General features: G+C 41.3%; 7 protein-coding genes and 1 non-coding gene across 8 annotated transcripts; 6 read left to right on the top strand and 2 right to left on the bottom strand. All coding sequences in view use genetic code 12, as the record gives it.

Moving 5' to 3' along the window:
- Positions 1-2: 2 nt before the first annotated feature.
- Positions 3-1,825, top strand: BGL2 (glucan 1,3-beta-glucosidase). Its single transcript, XM_064920546.1, has 2 exons — positions 3-173; positions 660-1,825. The coding sequence occupies exons 1-2, from the start codon at positions 111-113 to the stop codon at positions 1,521-1,523; spliced, it is 927 nt and encodes a 308-aa protein (XP_064773003.1). The 5' UTR covers positions 3-110; the 3' UTR covers positions 1,524-1,825.
- A 211-nt stretch (positions 1,826-2,036) lies between these two features.
- RJT20DRAFT_129559 (uncharacterized protein) lies at positions 2,037-2,915 on the top strand. Its single transcript, XM_064917529.1, has one exon. It carries the CDS (start codon positions 2,115-2,117, stop codon positions 2,838-2,840), a length of 726 nt encoding a protein of 241 aa, XP_064773004.1. The 5' UTR covers positions 2,037-2,114; the 3' UTR covers positions 2,841-2,915.
- Positions 2,916-3,163: 248 nt separating this feature from the next.
- Positions 3,164-3,237, top strand: RJT20DRAFT_t101. Its single transcript has one exon. It is a non-coding gene; the product is annotated as a tRNA-Asn (tRNA).
- A 77-nt stretch (positions 3,238-3,314) lies between these two features.
- On the bottom strand, positions 3,315-5,223 carry CRH11 (transglycosylase). The gene has a single exon (XM_064920548.1). The coding sequence runs from the start codon at positions 4,945-4,947 to the stop codon at positions 3,541-3,543; it is 1,407 nt and encodes a 468-aa protein (XP_064773005.1). The 5' UTR covers positions 4,948-5,223; the 3' UTR covers positions 3,315-3,540.
- Positions 5,224-7,815: 2,592 nt separating this feature from the next.
- Positions 7,816-9,783, top strand: RJT20DRAFT_53399 (uncharacterized protein). Its single transcript, XM_064920550.1, has one exon. It carries the CDS (start codon positions 8,168-8,170, stop codon positions 9,713-9,715), a length of 1,548 nt encoding a protein of 515 aa, XP_064773006.1. The 5' UTR covers positions 7,816-8,167; the 3' UTR covers positions 9,716-9,783.
- Positions 9,784-11,780: 1,997 nt separating this feature from the next.
- Positions 11,781-12,807, top strand: RJT20DRAFT_53385 (uncharacterized protein). The gene has a single exon (XM_064920549.1). It carries the CDS (start codon positions 11,919-11,921, stop codon positions 12,615-12,617), a length of 699 nt encoding a protein of 232 aa, XP_064773007.1. The 5' UTR covers positions 11,781-11,918; the 3' UTR covers positions 12,618-12,807.
- An 86-nt stretch (positions 12,808-12,893) lies between these two features.
- Positions 12,894-14,295, top strand: RJT20DRAFT_151044 (uncharacterized protein; the record flags this gene model as incomplete). The annotated part of the gene is made up of 2 exons (XM_064919041.1): positions 12,894-13,217; positions 13,299-14,295. The coding sequence occupies exons 1-2, from the start codon at positions 13,192-13,194 to the stop codon at positions 14,293-14,295; spliced, it is 1,023 nt and encodes a 340-aa protein (XP_064773008.1). The 5' UTR covers positions 12,894-13,191.
- Positions 14,296-14,410: 115 nt separating this feature from the next.
- On the bottom strand, positions 14,411-16,613 carry ABP1 (Abp1p). The gene has a single exon (XM_064920551.1). The coding sequence runs from the start codon at positions 16,510-16,512 to the stop codon at positions 14,527-14,529; it is 1,986 nt and encodes a 661-aa protein (XP_064773009.1). The 5' UTR covers positions 16,513-16,613; the 3' UTR covers positions 14,411-14,526.
- Between the last annotated feature and the right edge of the window lie 1,337 nt (positions 16,614-17,950).

Raw genomic sequence — 17,950 nt, forward strand, 5'->3', positions numbered from 1 at the left:
TTGAATGATTCTTTAGCAGCAGTTTCTTTCTTCTTGTCCAGTAGAGATTGTTGACTATCATTCGTTCGTTTGCAGTATCTCAACCTCGATAAAGAAGTACCGTATTCACCATGCAATTCAAGTACTTAGCTGCCATTGCCGCTCTTTTAGCCTCCGCTACCGCCATTGGAGACGTAAGTATCAGATGATGTGACTGGTCATCAGCCGGGATGTGGTTATGGAAGAAGTTCTGATTTGATAAGAAAGGAAAAGTCATCCACGAGAGTTGTAGTGGATTTTTTGTGGATAGAAGGCGTATTCGTAAGCAATATATAAATTGTTTTATTCGATGAAACAGGTTGATACGGCGTCTAAGCTGTTATTTTCAATAAGTTATCGACATCTGTTGTTGTAATAGTTAAGCGCTTAGCTCAAAAAAATTACCTAAATGTGATATTCGATCTATTGAAATCATTCATGAAGCCAACTTCATGTATGCTATTTCCAGAAGCCATAAATCTGGCAAATAGGAGGCTTTCATTGAATCAATGGGCTTTACCTTCATTTTAGTGGTAGCTAGATCAATTTATCCATCACACAAAGAACTCTTCTACTTAACTCCTCCGCAAAGACCACCCAAAAAGTTTATATTCTTGAACAATTACTAACAATCAATTTAGCTTGGTTTCAACCTCGGTGTCAAGGACAACAATGGTAACTGTAAATACACCGCCGACTACGAGCTGGACCTCGACAAGATCTCATCTTACTCTAAGGTCGTCAAGACTTACGCCGTCTCTGACTGTAACACCCTTCAATATCTTGGCCCAGCCGCCGTTGACAAGGGTTTCCAACTTATGCTTGGTATCTGGCCAACTGATGATGCCCACTTCGAACTTGAGAAGCAAGCCTTACAGACCTACTTGCCAACTATTTCTGTAGAGACCGTTAAGATCTTCCTCGTCGGTTCTGAGGCTTTATACAGAGCCGACCTTACCGCCACTGAGTTGGCTTCTAAGATCTCTGACATTAAGGACTTGGTTGCTGATATCAAGGATGTCAACGGTAAGTCTTACTCCTCTGTTCCAGTCGGAACTGTCGACTCCTGGAACGTCCTCGTTGACGGTGCCGCTCAACCAGCTATCAAGGAAGCTGACGTTGTCTACGCCAACGCCTTCTCCTACTGGCAAGGTCAAACCAAGGCCAACTCGTCTTACTCTTTCTTCGACGATATCATGCAGGCCTTGCAAGTCATCCAAACCACCAAGGGTGACACTAACATCGAATTCTGGGTTGGTGAGACCGGATGGCCAACTGACGGTACCAACTTCGAAGACTCTGTTCCATCTGTTGAAAATGCTGCTGACTACTGGCAAGAAGCCATTTGTTCCATGAGAGGATGGGGTGTTAACGTTGCCGTTTTCGAATATGCTGACGAGATCTGGAAGCCAAACACTTCTGGTACTTCTGATGTTGAAAAGCACTGGGGTGTCTGGGACTCCAACGGAAAGTTGAAGTACGACATCAACTGTCACTTCGGTTAATCCCGAAGGCCTTTGTTTATACCCTTTCTTCCGTTACCCCTATTGTTTTTTGAGTATTAAAAGGGCTAAGATTAACCCAAAATAAGAGATTTCAAATAAAAATAGATTAGATCAGTGTTAGATTGTTTCTTCTTAGATCTTTGCGTCTTTTAGTATTCGCTTCAATAAAAATTATATTATGCACAGCTTAAGATGAGTAGGGTTTTTCTCCACCACTAGTGGGTCAATCCTCTTGTTGTCGTAGAACTACTATCCATATTTATTCAGCTCATAAGCCAATTTCACAGAGTGCTTCTGGAACTTCGTGATAGGTATGACATTCATATATTTGCTACACAACCACAGTGTTTCCTAAATTTAACTCAATCTTTCGGTATGCCCCAGTCTTTCTTTATGCCCAGTCTTTCTTTTTGCCTACTAAATCTAGGAGTGCACATTAATTCTGCATTAGGCTGCAACATTTTGCATCTCAATTTAGCATAACTAAAACTGTTTAAAGTAAGCTTTTGATCAGGAGGTTTTTATTTTAATTTTACTTCGTATACTTCTTCCTCAATCTTTAGAAGTAGATATATTGTATTTAAATAAACTATGAGACTTCCAGCTAACTGCTTGGGTGTGGTATTGGCTTTCTTGCATGTGGCTGCGGGTGCAAAAAGTGGTCCGGGAGGTGATGAAACTGATGTGCTTTCGCAGCTAGTTGGTACGTGGTCAAGCAAGTCTCAGAAGGTGTTCACCGGACCGGGATTTTTTAATCCAGGTGAAGAGCTTCTAGTTGAACCGCTGTTGCCTGGAATTTCCTACTCCTTCGATGATATAGGAAATTGGGAACAGGCTATATATCAAGTTGCGGGCAATCCCAGGAACCACTCATGTCCCACGGCATCCTTGCTTTGGCAGCATGGAAAATATGAATATGACCCTAAAACAGGTTCATTAACTCTCAAACCATACAAAATTGATGGTAGACAGCTATTCAGTGATCCATGTAACGATAATGGAGTTTCAACGTACATGAGATATTCTGCAGAGGAATACATTCCCCGTTTTGTCGTTGAGATTGACTCCTATTACCAGGGGCGCTTAAGGTTGCAGCTATATAGTTTTGATGGCTCTAAGAAACAGCCAATGTGGTTGAATTATCGTCCTCCGCAAATGTTGCCTACTAGTGTCTTAAATCCTACCAATAAGAAGGAAGCAAAAAACAAAAGATCAGATAGGAAGAGAAGGGCAGAAAGCACGGCAGAAAATGGTAATCGTGCATGGGTTCCCAAAGGATTACTTTCTTCCTTCTATAGGTGGTTAAGACCAAATTAAAGAATGATGGACAATTTCATTATGATTTTGTTCGTATGAAATAACTGTTGATTGACAATAAAGAAATATCTTGCCAAATTTTTCAAAAATTTCGAAAATTCCAAATACAGATACCTCTACGTATATAGTTAAAAAATGATGAAATATTAAGTATTCACTTAAATTACATTCTAAAGGAACTGTTACTTGTATATTGGAGCCCATTTGGCAAAAATAAGATGACTTGTTCATTAATAAATTAAGCGGCTTTTGGGGGTTAAAACATCCGTGCCGCAGAAAATATGATGACTGCACAAATATACTTGTTGAAATGAACAGAAAATGACTTCGTGGCCAAGCTGGTTAAGGCGTAAGACTGTTAATCTTGAGATCGTGAGTTCGATCCTCACCGAGGTCGTTATTTTCTTTTTTTGCATTTTCTATTCTTGAACCTCCCAATAGGAAGGTTTTATCACTATTACTCTCCCTCCAGACTTTAGAAAGCAAGAAGTGGTACAATTATTTCAAATTGATGGACTTGCAATGACTGCAAAATTTTAAAAAATACTACAATTCTACATATTGAGTGATTAACCAATGCAACTTAAATTAATTAATAATAGATAAGAATTTCTCAAGAGAGAACCAAACTAATGCAAAAAAGCAACCCGGGAAATGAAATGCAGACAAGGAAACAACTATATACTAAGCTATGTAACTTTTAGACCAATAAGAAGGAAGCAACTACTGAAATCAAACCAATGAAAGGAACACTGACGGAACCAGCATTGCCCTCTCTGACAGTGCTCACAGATTGAGAAGCAGAAGTTTCAGAAATGGAAGCTTCTTCAGTTTTGGAAGTAGTAACTGATGTTACTAAAGTTGAAGAAGTTGGGTGAGATACTTCAGTAGCTGAAGTTTCTGTGGTTTGAGCAGTGGTCTCAGACGATGTTTCATCCTCTGTGGAGGTGTTCTTTTCTTCAGCAGTTGAAGTGGTTTCTTCTTCCGATGAAGTAGTTTCTTCTACTGAAGTAGTTTCCTCTGTTGAAGTAGTGTGTTCAGTTGTTGATGTAGTGGTACTGGTAGAAGAAGTACTACTGGAGGTGGTTTTTGAGGAGGAAGTACTGGTAGTAGAACTGGAAGAAGTAGTAGTAGTAGAAGAAGAAGTGGTAGAAGTAGACGAGGTAGTCGACGAGGTACTGGAAGTGGTGGTCGAACTAGTAGTGGTGTCAGAATCCGATTCAGCAATAAGGCTATTGACCTTGCTATCAACGTTTCCACCTGATTGCAAAGTGGCAAAATCAGCCTGCCCTTGCTGCTCTCTGCCGTTGACCTTTCCATTCTTAGCCTCAATAGATTGCCATGTACCAGATTGGTCAGTGTAAGAGTAGGACTCACCGGTAGAATAGTCACTGACAATAATAGACTTGATCTTCATAGTGAAAGGAGCATCAGCGTAGTCTGTGAGTCCACCGGCCCACTCAATAGTACCTTGTTCATTACCAGGGTCTCCTCCAGCCCAAGTACCAGCAAAGATTTGCATTGGACTTTGAGGGTAGCCTTGAGCGTTATCCTTTGTGATAGTACGAACGACATTACCGTCCAATGACCAAGTCAACTGGTCCTCGGTCCATTCAATTGTGTAAGTGTGGAAGTTCTCCAATGGGTTGGAAGATGTAGGGTGGTACTCACCTCTATCGTAGGTAGCAGTGTTACCCTTTACGAAATAGTTAGACTGGAACTCGTAACCGTCTCCACCGAATAATTCGATATCAATTTCGTCCAAATCGTCCGACTGTAAGTAGAATGACGAGATAATACCCGTTCCCTCAGCGGCTTGCATTACAACTTCGACCTTACCGAACATAATGTAAAAGTTAGACTGGAAGGAAGGGTTATCAAAACGTTCCTTGATGGTCAAGGAAATACCGTCGTTTCCGTATTCCACTGTTCCTGCTTTCTTCAACACTGTGAAATATGGACCAGCATCGCTTTGGAAGTCCTCACGGAAAGATGTGCCCAATGCAGGGTCAGGTGGACAGCCTCCGGTAGTTAATGGGTTACAAGCAACAGCAAGAACGGTGCTTATGAAAGACGAAGCGATAGTTGCAGCGGCTATGAATCTCATTGTGAGTATTGTGAGTGTAAATGGATGCAAAAGTGATTAGCGACTGAAACTTTGAAAGTGGAGCTTTCAGTCTATTGGAAAAATGATGCTGGTGATAGTTCTTCTTGGATAAGACTCTGGTAATGAATAGTTTTGGGCTGTGCTATAGGACGAATCAGCAAAAGCGAGTGTAGCAGGGCACAGTATAATCTAGTATATACAACACAGGTGACAGTACGGTAGAATCAACGGTTACAATAGTGAGCAACAAAAGGAACAATAAAAGCAAAGGAGTAAGTCAAATAGCAAGTAAGTATAGACTATAATATTCCAACAATAATACTTCAACAATAGAAACCATATTCTATCCATGGAACTCGCTGGTATTTATACAAATCCACCTCAACTCCGAAGACCATCACATTGACCATAACGAGGCACAGGCAGATCAGTACCATTACTAATTTAGGCGCTTGAGCCCACAGCCATTACTACCAAATTAACTTGGTGCCCAGTGCCGAAGGCACGACGACCCCACGACCCCTTCCAATTATTATTTTTCACCCAAATTCCATGGTATACGGTTTAACCATAACACCAACTAAATATAGAACATATGCTTATACTATACGAAACGGCACACAGTATGCACGAAGAAACGATTTTTAACACGCATGATACATACATTAAAAGTTTAAAATACATTGACAAACATACTAACCTCAGTAATGGAACCTCAAGGAATTGCGGGATTCTAACCAAGAAATCGATTGGAATCTTTTTTCCACTGCTAATAATAAAGCATAATATTAAGGTAATGAGCCATCACAATAATAATAGTCATAACAAAAAACACGTACTAAAATACGCGTTGCCGCCTCCTTCCATAACCTCTCATGTGTCATCGGTCAGTAGACGAGAAGCCTGGGGGATGTCTGCAGGAATATCTTAAGAGGGCCTGCGTGAGTGTGTAAGAGATGGCTGGTGGTAGTATCCCAGATAGATCTGGGGTAGATTTCGGCCCTTGGCAATGGGAGCCTAAGGTGGTGAGATGTAAGAAATGTGGAATCTCGCAGGAGGTTCTTGCAGGGGCTAAAATGCGTTGTAGGGGGAACTAGAGCGGGTTACAGGCCCATTTTGGATTGACCTTGAGATTATGTTTGATAGCTTCAGAGCGTTGTATAGACAAAATTTCAATCTGCTGGCCCTAGGGTCCGATTGGTACTAGTGAATGATCCACTGCATCATATGAATATGTACGGAATGGTTATGATCCTGAGATTGAAGAGTGTTCGATCTCTTTCCACTCTGCTGATAGGGATACAGTTATTGCCGTGTTCTGGTATGGCCCACGGCCTTGTCATTCGAGAGGTAACAGCTACGAGGTATGCAATGCAAGTGATTAATATGAATTGGTCAAATCGTTTTTGATCCTAAAAATAACATATGCTAAGATTCTGGGGTATAGAGCACGGGTTTAGTTTGTTAACACCTAGAGAAGTAACGAACAGCAAAGAAAGAGGAAATTGCTTTGATTGCAATAGTGAAGAATGTATTGCACGATATTATGGCGTTGTAAGAGCAACATATGTGGTTCAGAATGGAGTTGTAATGAAGGATCTCTATCTAACCAGCCATAGAATTGGTCAATACTGTCTATCTTGGTATGTTTACTAGTAGGGCACTAAATATAACTTTTCCACTGGCAACCACAAATTATGGTACGACGCAAATAATAACCACAACCTGACGTCAGAAATGAAGTTATTATTTATGGTATCGCCGATAGTGTTGCATAATTTAGCAGCTACTCCATCTTGCCGAAAGCAGGGACGTGAAAAATCAAAATTGCATTAGTCCTATATCTCGAGGACCGTATCAGTCTTAGCGGAAAGTACGACTGGTAAATAAAAACACTATTAACGCAACCCTACTTCGTCAAATTGCAGTGAGTCCCGACCCATGTGCGTAGAGCCAGTAATATCGAAGAGCCTTGAAGGGTTGACTGTAGATTCGTGTTTTTTGTATAGTCTCTTTTGCTTGGCTCGGTTAAGCATTCCTTTGCGGACCCCTAGGGGAAGTAAGCTTCCTCTTGTAATCCGCGACCTGTTTTGTCGAGCTTTTCTTTATGTTATTACTCCATTTCCTATGGTAGAACTACCAGCCTTAATTTCTTTAATTACATTCTTAACATAAAAAACAGCATACAAACGCAATATAGAAAACAAACTGAGCCACTTTTGCAGTTCTCACCGCCATGATTACCCCATCAGCACTTGACGAGGGATACCACCACAGTGTATGTAATACATACACTATTACGACCTACCCAATCACCAGCGCCGAAAACCTACCACTTTTAGATATTCTGAGGTCCTCCCTCCATTTTCCTTCCCATCACAATATCTACCACACCTTTCGCTTCAAACCACTCCTCCTACTAAAGCTCTCATTCCCCACTGCTTTTTTTTGCAACCTCAAAGCCCCTAACAAAAGCTCACTCAGAACTTCGCCTGCCATTACAAAAAAGAAATAAATGCAACAACCCATACACACACGTGACCTCTCTCTCTCTTTCTCTCACTTCTCCGTGTCCTGCTTCCAGTTGAAATGACATTCGAATGCTATCATTACGACCACTAATCTTTCGTCATAGTAAGTTATACGAGGACTTTCAGTTGCCTATCAGAGTTGTAGCTGAATAGATATACATATCACAGCCGCAGAAGCACCCCCAGGAATTTTCTAGACGTTTTTCCCGCCACAACTGCCAAACAGTTGACTGTTTGTCTTATCCAAATCAGTGATTGCCCCTATCAGTTCTGGGGCTATTATACAGTAGAGGTCATTTAAACAAGTCAGTACTACAAAATTTTTTTGGTAACCTACGATAATAATATAAAGGCATCAGAGAGAAGAGAACTTTGACGAGAAGCGAATCTAGTATTTGACACATAATTTGTCATCCGAAGAGACTATTTTCGAAGTAAGGACGTTGACTCAGCGAATAGCTTCAGGGGATATACAATTTCAGCATACTGAAAGGGATAACAGGAACATCTTACCCTTTCAGCGACCATTTAACCCATCAAAGCATATCTAATCAATACCAAGCAATCATCGCAAAGGTCATAGAAAAGAGACCAAAGCAATAACGAAACAGAAAGAACCATTTCTCGACTAACTACAAGGAAGTAGTAACCACCCCCCTTTAATAACCACATTCCACATAACAACCAAAATGCGATCCCTCATATCATTTCTTCTCCTTCTCCATTCATCCACATCATACCCGGTAAGCAATGACGGAAGCTTGAACGGAGACCCAACCGACCGACCACCATACTCGCGTGATGAATCCGTCAACGAAGCCATGCTCATTGCATTTTTCATCTTCCTTGGCTTCTTCATCATCTTCATTGTGCTGTCAGTGGTATTCTGTGTCGTCAGAAGAAGGCTCAGGCTTACTGAAGATGAAATCCTCCGCGAAGAGGAAAACCAGGCTTACTTAGAGTTGAACTCTGATGAGCAGGAGTTGTACTTTCAAAGTAAAGACTATCTCCAAAACAACCCATACTACAGAGGAGAACTTACTCTTTCCCAAAATTTACTGATTCAGGAAAAGGGCATAGGAGCTTTTGAATTTCAGAAGGATGTCATGCTCACAAACAATGATCTCATGATCATTAACAAGACTGAACTCAATTTTTTCAAGAACTTTGAATGTTCAACTGTTCTGAACTTGCCAGTTCCAATGAAGAATGAAGTTTATTACTTCGAGAGCAAGATTTATTCATTACCAGATCCTGAGAATACCACTATCTCTGTGGGCTTGAGCGTAAAGCCATACCCATGGTTCAGATTACCAGGTAGACACCTTCATTCTATTTCTTACGATTCAGACGGTTATAGAAGATTTAACCAGCCTTTCAAACTCACCAACGAGCCTCCTTTCCCTAAATTTGTGGAAGGTGATGTTATCGGTGTAGGCTATAGGGTCAGGAGTGGGACTGTTTTCTTCACCAGAAACGGTAAGAAGGTAAGCGAGTCAAAGATTGGAGGGCATATACGCAACTTCAAGATCGCTCAACAGGGACAGATCTTCCCAATCATAGGAGCTAATAACTTATGCTCAGTTCACGTGAATTTGGGCCAAATGGGATTTGTATTCATCGAAGGTAATGTAAAAAGCTGGGGTTACGCTCCGTTAGAAGGAACTGGACCAGCTCCTCCAGCTTACAACAAATTCAATGCAGATATCCTTTTGGAAAGGTCAGAGGTTGATGATGACAATGATCTTAGTGAAAGAGAGGATGACTTCCCTCCAGATTTCTGGGAGGTTCATGGCCGCGAGAGTGATATAGAAGGTGCTAATGACAGCGGCGTTATAGACCAGGATAAGTTTAGTTACAACGCATACAGCGACGTCAATTCTAATGACGAACGCATTACATTGGACAGCTTGGTTCCCCCAAACCGTCCACCCTCATACAGTAGTGATGAAGGAGGAGAATTCGCTGTGGAAGCCGACTCGTCAATCGAGGAAGGTGATACCATATTCGAGGATCCGTTGAATGAGATGGATATTCAGGAAGCGGCAGACAGAAGCAGTAATATTAGCATAGATGCTGTTCTTGAAGAGGGCAGAGGCAGTGATGTTGCGGTCCAGAATGTTTTGGAAGAGCTAGAGAACAGTGACGTTACAAATGAAATCAACAATACAAATGGAAATAGAGAGAGTAATGTGGACGAAGTCGAGAGAGCAGAGGGAACGGAAGACTCTCATTAATTCCAATGTCATTATCACTGCCACCTAGGTTATTCAGCTTCATTTCTCAAGATCACACGCATTGTATGGGTTTATTTCACTTTGATAGACTAGTATTCTTATTTGACGATGTTAGTAGCTCAATTTTTTTAATTCTTCAGGTATCTTTAATATAACAGTGTCTTAGATGGAGAGTTTTCCATGTAGATATTGTGGAAGTTGTAGCTTTGGATGACAGTAAACCCCGATATTTGTAAAGAAAAGGAGAGATGGGGCAAATCAGCTTAGTTAGAGTTATTGTGGAGAAATACATAACACAAAGTGCTAACTTATAAGGTGGCTACTCCACACACTTCGGTTGACATATTTCGGTCAAATGCGGTTAATGTTGCAGACAACTCGAAATAACATTCAGCCTTCAGAATCTGCTTTAAGCCAAGGTTGATTGTACGAGATTTCTCTTACGGAGAGATTCATGGCAAATTATTGCAAAATATACAATTTGCAATTTTAAAGTTCCGAGATGCACCGATCTTTACCCCACCTTAAGTACGCAAGAGGTTTTAGTTAGTGCCTTGTTGAGACTGTAGATCCTTCCTCGATCTCGAAGAAGGACGTTCGTTTCGAGTTAAAGTTAAGGAATGCAATTCGGACTTGTACTTGCACCCATAGTAGTTTGGATTTTGAGTGAAGTCCAAAGCGATAATTTCCATCTTGCTTCCAAAAAGAACCCAGTTTTTTTTTCCCACCATACTTAGCCAGGCAATTCACTTATTCCATATTACTGAACAATTTATCGAACAGTACAATTTACCTAACCGTACAATTTTCCTTAATGTAAAATTTACCTATATCACACCATTTTTTCCATCACGTCTTATGTCATTTTCTTTTGTTGCAAAACGTAACAAACCTTTTCGTCCCTAGTCCACAGTCCCACAACTGCTCTGCTCCACTGTTCCACTGCGTATGATCCACTGCTCCGGTTATGTTACATTCCAATATTCGGCCCGTGTGAAAAGGCAATTTTTGCTGGCGTTTCTATATTTGGAAGAAATGCGTTAAGAAAAATGTGGGGTCCACTGAAAAAAATTTGTATGTGCATGGAACGAGTCGGTTGCGACTCTTTGGAAAAATGTGTAAAGTGAGGGCCCCTCTATGAGTATTGTTGGCTATAGAAGGAAACAAGAAGGTAGGATAAATCGAAGAAAAGTTGTTGGAAATGCCTCCAATTATGTTAGTGGAGTCAACCACCGGAGTAAACCACTGGAGTCAACCACTGGAGTCAACCACTTGAGTCAACCACTGGAGTCAACCACTGGAGTCACCACAGGAGTTAAACTGAGTTTATAAAATAATAATGGCAAATCAACATATAGCAAATAACAAATGCCAAAATACTAAATAACAACACCTATCCAAAGAACAAAACTAACTCTTAAAGACTGCCAACATAACAAAGGCTAGATAACTTCATACTGAACCCCTAAAATGCCCCTAATAAGTGATGCTATAAATGATGCTAAAAAGTGTGGGGCTAAACATGTAACATGCACTATTACTCTCTTCACTAAAGAGATTCTCGGTCGATTTTTGCTTTCCTTTCCTTCGCGCCGCCAGACGGGCCATTTGGTCTGGGGTTTTGTGACAGAGTAAACATAAGCGAACCGGAATTTTAAGGCATTTTGGATCATTTCCTAGTTGGGTGCCTATGAAACCGTGCCTGATCCATTGTCCCTAACAGTGGTTGGCTGGGGCCACCCGGAAACCACAGGAAATTCCTAATTGTGTGACATGGGGCCTTGCCATACCCCATGTCGCACTTGTAACCCAATATTATGTAGCCCCACAATGGCCCTTCCAGTTGCTGTTAGTCCCTAAGGCATTACAGTTCTCCATCACGGACGATGTAGGAATCTCCTCTGCCCAATAGTCAAGGGAAAAAATTCGTGGTAAAATATTGCCCGAAATTTGGGTCACTTTATATACATTAGTGTGGGGTTAGGCGTGGCCCCGGTGGATTTTAAATTGCCTTATATATTTAATACGAAATCCTTATCAGGCCAATAAAATCGAAAATAGTTTCTTGATAGGGAACAGCGAGATTAGACGCTAATTGCTTTTACTATCTTACAGATTTTCCGACCAATTGCCTCGAGGTTTTCGAATTATTGCAGCTAGGCAACCGTTTTTGCATCTAAACTTAGATATTTTATATACGAAGATGATTCAAAAGTTCACTTGCGTTCCCAAATCCGATTATGAGGTAATCATAGTGTCAAACGGCACGATTAACCAAATCGAGTCGAAATTAATAGAAATAAATGAACACACTAATAATGAAATTCCCATGAATTCTCACATAACATACTTGGACAACTTCAAGCAGTTGGTGAAGCATTTGGACAAAAATGTCCCAGGCAAGGTTTTCAATGGTAAGGTATTATTCATGTTTTTCAATGGATTAACATTCATTCAGGACTTCTTGAGTGACTTGATTGACCACTACAACAAATGCACTTTGTTTAACGCTATTCCATACTTCAAGTACAACCAGTACGAGAACCACAAAAAGGCTATTAAAGAAAACCCATTTTTCGAGAGAATCGAGAATGTGTACTTCTACTTCGATTCGTCAGTCGCTATTAGCTACGGCTCGAATTCTCCATATGACTTTTTGCTTCCCAGCTACGGCGAAAAGCCTGACACCAACCAATTCAACACCATCATGACCATTGCTAATGACATCTTAAAGAAAATGAGTTTCATGGTGGGCCGGATCCGTGGTCTCTACATTGATGACTTCCAGTTGAACGGCGACAAGGTATACCCTTTGCACTGCTTGATGAGAAACTTTCCTAATGTGGAGAGAGTAGAGTTGTCCAGCTACACCCAACTCTTAATGACTGACATGATCTTATAATGACAAAGCTATCGTAAATTTTGCAATCACTGAGCATATCACAGGCATTTGACAAATGCTCAGTTTCGCAGACCCTATTTATGTTTCCATCTATTCCATAGTGACAATAATAATAAAAGTACTCATTTGGTTTTATTCAATGAATATACTTCCTGTAGAAGTAAACACAGAGCTATGCAGAGATTTCCCCCTTGCACCGATGTTAACAACAACTTAACTCATTATCTATTGAATTCATTATAAAGCCAAGGCTAAATGCTTAACCCATTAAACTGTTGCAACTTCTCGTCTTTCTCGAACGGACTGTATTTCCTAATCGGGATGGAGGAGATAAGACTGCAAAATTAGCGGCTGGCCAAATCCATCATGTTTGGAGAATGATGAATAGGAATATATACGCAGCACTTATGTTATATATATTGAAGTACGAGGAGTAAGATATCGAGGATTCAGTGCCTATAATTGCATTTAAAGAGAAGAAAAGTGTCTAATTGACCACTAAGTATTGGACTTCTTCGATTAGTAAAGAAAAAGCAAACAATAGGGAGCATCGTAAGGCAATTGAACCATCACCATGGAAGTTTCCAATGAAACATTATTGTTAGCACCAATAATACTCTTTGTATACATAATTTTCAAATCAAGATTATTGCAGAAATGGTTAATTAAAAGAGCCAGTAGGAACAGCTCTGTTCTTGCAAACAACATCCCATCCGTAGGTTATGAGTTCAATTGGGAAAAGGCAGACCCCCTCCCAATTCGACCATTCGCTAATAAAAGAAACTTCAATGTTTCAATGGGCCTTAATAACTTGTCCAAAACTCCAGAAGACTGGATCTTGATCGAGAATACTTATCTAGAGCAAACTAGACTCAGAAAGAAGTACACAAAACAATTTCCGGACCAAATGCTTCACTGTTTTAACAACAAAATAAGCACCGAAGCCCTCCGTGAGTTTTACGAATTGGTTACAAACTACTTGTTGACAAGATATCCTCAGTACTTCACATATAATAAGAAAACAGGAGTGATACACAACGAAATTAATAATGAGTACCTACCAAGGGTGGCAGGCAAAAACACTCCCAAGGAATTGGAACTATTCCTCGCTGCCAACTTGGAAGAAGACTTCTTGATTCTCATTAAAGATAACGCTAAAGATCCAGAGGAAGAGTACATTTTGAGAGCTGGAGTAACAGGGTTCCCAGCAGGCTTTGACCCGAGTGCTTCACATAATAAACCAATCTCGTACATCCATTCTCCGGTCCCACAATATCGAGAACGTTTGAAAGTAATAATGGGACGTTTCTTCAACAAATTAGAGCCGAAGGACCTTTGGGTACGCCATAACTGGTCAATTCAAACACACAGGGCCTTTTTCAATCTCAGCTCTAACCATGGACGAGAAGGCGAAAAGGTTAAACAATTGAGATATGACGAGATTGATTTCGAAAATGCTTGTTTCCTTAGAGTAGAAAGACAGATTTTCACTAGATTGCCAAAGCTGAGAGCTAATGTGATGACAATCAGAACATACTTGACTCCAATAAAGAAAATCAAGGAAGAAGGACTAGGAGAAGAATTATGCAGAGCTATAGATGCTTTGCCTGAAGAGCTAGGTCACTATAAGAAGAGAGGAGCTTGGGGAGAAGCAGTAAAGGAGTTTTTGCTAAAGTAGATAAGAAACAAACAATTAGATTCGTTTTCGTGTTTATCGATATTGTACCAGAGGAAGTATTGTGTAGATTACGGTTCCCCGAACTTAGAATGAATCATGTAACAAATCTTTTTAATCATATATTGAGCTGATCAAACATAAATAAAGAAGCGTAAGAGATCGCATTTTTATAGTTCATGGCATTTTAAATTGCCATTCATAGGTAAGTACAACATCACACAACCCAACAAACTACTCGTTCAACTTGACATAGTTGGCTGGGAATAAACCACTTTCACCGGTCTTAGAGTGCTTTCCAGACCACCAGTCGTCATCTACAAATTCAATCTCAATAATGAGATCTCCTTCTTCGAAGCCAATTTCGTTATCCTCATCCTTTTCGTAGTCGTATTCAGCCGTGGCAGTTTTTCCTTCAGCCTTTGCTTCCTTGACAGGAGTTGGGGTTGATGCAGCAACAGGGGCTGCAGGTGCTGGAACAGTCTTTTCTTCTTCACCACTGCTTTCCTTTAAGCTGACATATGCAGCTGGGAACAAACCAGTCTCACCAGTCTTGGAGTGTTTGCCGGTCCACCATTCGTCGTCAGTGAACTCAATCTCTATAATTAAATCACCCTCAGCAAAGCCGATTTCGTTGTCTTCATCCTTTTCGTAGTCGTACTCAGCGATAGCTGAGGCGGAAGACTTCTTCTCTTCAGCAGCAGCACCTCTTGAAGGCAAAGAAGGAGCTGGAGCTTCCTCTTCCTTGACTGGAGCTGGTGGTAAGTTACGCACTGGTAATGAAGGAGTCTTTTCTTCTTCCTCTTCTTCCTCTTCTGGCTCAGGAGCAACAACTCTAGCTGGAGGAGGAGGTAAGTTACGAACTGGCAAAGAAGGAGTAGGGGCTTCCTTTTCTTCTTCCACTTCATCCTCAGGCTCTGGAATTGTTCTTCTTGGTGGGAAAGAGGTACTAGGCTTAATAATCTTTGGTTCTTCCTTAACTTCTTCTTCCTCTTCCTCTTCATCTTGCACATTGACCTTTTGGGCGAATTTGTCTGCTAACTCAGAGTTCTCACCGGTGGCTTCATCTTCAGGTGAAACAGACTTATACTGGCCTCTCTTTTCAGCCCAAATTTGGGCAGGAGTCTTACCATTCTCAGCAGCGAAGTTTCTGGACAATCCTCCTACCAATTTGTCCTTCTTGTCCTCAGTAACATTGGACACAGCAGATGGCTTAGCGCCAAAGGAAGGAGAAGAGACTGGAGAAGATGCTTGTGGGTGGTATCTGGCGCCAACCGAGTGCTCAACCTTATGCTTTGGTAAGGAGGTCAATCTTCCATCAGATGAGCTGGAAGTTTCTAAAGTCTTGTAAGTCTTCAATCTATCATTTAAAGATTTTGGTTCGCTGTCGTCCTCTTCAGCCTCCTTGGCAGCAGGTTCTGGAGCCTTGAACGGCTTTGGTTGAGAAGAGATTGTGTCAGACTTCTGTTTTCTTAACTCGTCAATGTTAACCTTAGTAGGCTTGTACGAGGATGGAACGTCTTCCAAAGGCTTCTGGTCAAAGTCACGTTCTTCAACGTCCTTTTCGTCACCCCAACCATCATCGGATTTTGCAGCCGTTTTTGGGGCTCCAAACACCTTTGGAGCTGGAAGGACAGGCTTTGGCTTGACTGGAGCAATTGGCTTTCCAGTTGATTTTGGAATGAACGACGAGGCAGCAGAAGAAGGAGCTGGCTTAGTAGGCTTTGCTACAATTGGCTTTTTTGGAGCAACCACAGCAGGTTTTGAAGCACCTGGAGTTGTGCTGCTACTGTTCAAGGAGTATCTTGCACCGGCGGCAGCACCGACTCTGGAGATGAAATCATCGACATCCAAGTCATCCTGGTCTCTTGCAGTAATCTGAACGTGGTAACCACTCAAGATCTTGGACACTTCAGCGAAGTTGGAAGCGAACGAAAGTCTCGACTTGGCTGGAGAGTTGTCTGGACACCAACCAAGGAGAATGTTCTTGGACACATCGGAGCCAGGAACAGTGACACGAGCTAAACCGAATTGGATCTGGCCGTCGGAGAAGTTTTCGACGAATTCGTCGAGAGATCCATTGCCTACGTCCGATACTTCAAGAGTGGAGTTCTTGTTGACGGAGTAGACAGCATAGGTCGTAGACGGATCGCCTCTGACGATCTTGTCGTAGGATTCTTGGATCTTACGGGAGTTGGTGGACAAGTCGATTTTCTCCATTGTTGTGGGAGTATGTGGTGGTTAAATTCGGGATCAATTGCGGTGATTGATGGATGAAAGGCCAGCGGTGGAGGACTGGCGGTAAATCGAGATTTGAAATTGAGGCTGGATGTGGGGGATTAAGTCCGTGGAGTAGACGATTCAATTGGGCGTGAAGTACGGTGGAGAGGTGGAAGGAAGTGATGTGGTTGAGTAGGATGATATGAGGTGGTGGGTTATGGAGATCGTACTACCAATTGAGGTTGTATTGAATGATTTAGTGGAAAAGAAGCCAGTTATAAACAACACACAAGAAGAGAAGAGAGAGAAAAGAAGAAGAACGGAGAACAAATGTAAGGAAACGATCCAGCGGGTAGGAGTGGGAAATTAGTGAGGGAGAACTGAGGGAGGGAGAGGTGAGTGAGGGAGAGAGAACGTCAGTGAGTACTGCGACGATACCCAGTGAGAGTGGGCAGTGAGAATGTGAGAGTGGCAGTAAGTGAGTGAGAGTGACAGTGTGGGCAGGGAGAGAGTGGCACAGTGAGAGTACAGAAGAATTGTGAGGGACAGTGACTGTGTGGGCACAGCGAGGGAGATTATTGGATAGAACGAAGAGAATGAAGAGTGTGTATGTACACTGTGTATTTACACTGTGGAGGAAGAGTGCCAGTACGGTGAGAGGCCCAAAATGAAGAAGAGGCTAAGACGAAAAAGGTAAAGACGAAAAAGGTAAAGAGAAAGTGAGAAGTATGCCGTGAGTGATGAGAGAACAATTGAACTGAGTTATTAGTTTGAATTCAGTTATTAGTTTTAAATAAGCTATTATGTAGAATAGACCAATACTGTGGTTAGATTGAACAGGTAGAATATATTCGATATTCAGTAAATTGAGTTGATTGAATGGATAGCATTTATGGAACAGATAGAATAGATAGAATAGAGATAAATGAATCAAATGGGTGACATTACCAAAATATCAATAATGGTATGTATGATGCAAAATGGAAAGTATCATTAAAAAGCATCACTTTATAATAATGTCAATGGAATGGATGAAAAGCCATTGATTTTCCAACACCTTCATCTGTGGTACCGGAAACGAACGGAGTTTCAAGGAGTAAAACGTAAACACCGAACTGTGGAAACGAGAAACACACCCCAAAGAGACTCCATCGAGAATCGAGAAGTGTGGACAACTACATTGGAGCTAGTACTATTAGCTATAGAGAATGGCATGAGCGAAGGTATTAGTCAGAGGACGTTTGCATGTACAGAGTAGGTCTATTGAGCCATAGTATATACTATAGAGAGTGGGTGAGCATTATAGAAAGAATACCTACAAAGTAGAATAATGGAGAGTGTGGAGTGTTGTAAGTGTAGTGTAGAGTATAGTAAAGTGTAGAGTAGAGCGTAGAGAGAATAAATATGGGGGAAGTATAGAATAAAAGATGATGATGAT

The sequence above is a fragment of the Scheffersomyces xylosifermentans genome, assembly GCF_036884685.1.
Source record: "Scheffersomyces xylosifermentans strain CBS 12540 chromosome Unknown RJT20scaffold_6, whole genome shotgun sequence".
NCBI classification, from domain to species: Eukaryota; Fungi; Ascomycota; class Pichiomycetes; order Serinales; family Debaryomycetaceae; genus Scheffersomyces; species Scheffersomyces xylosifermentans.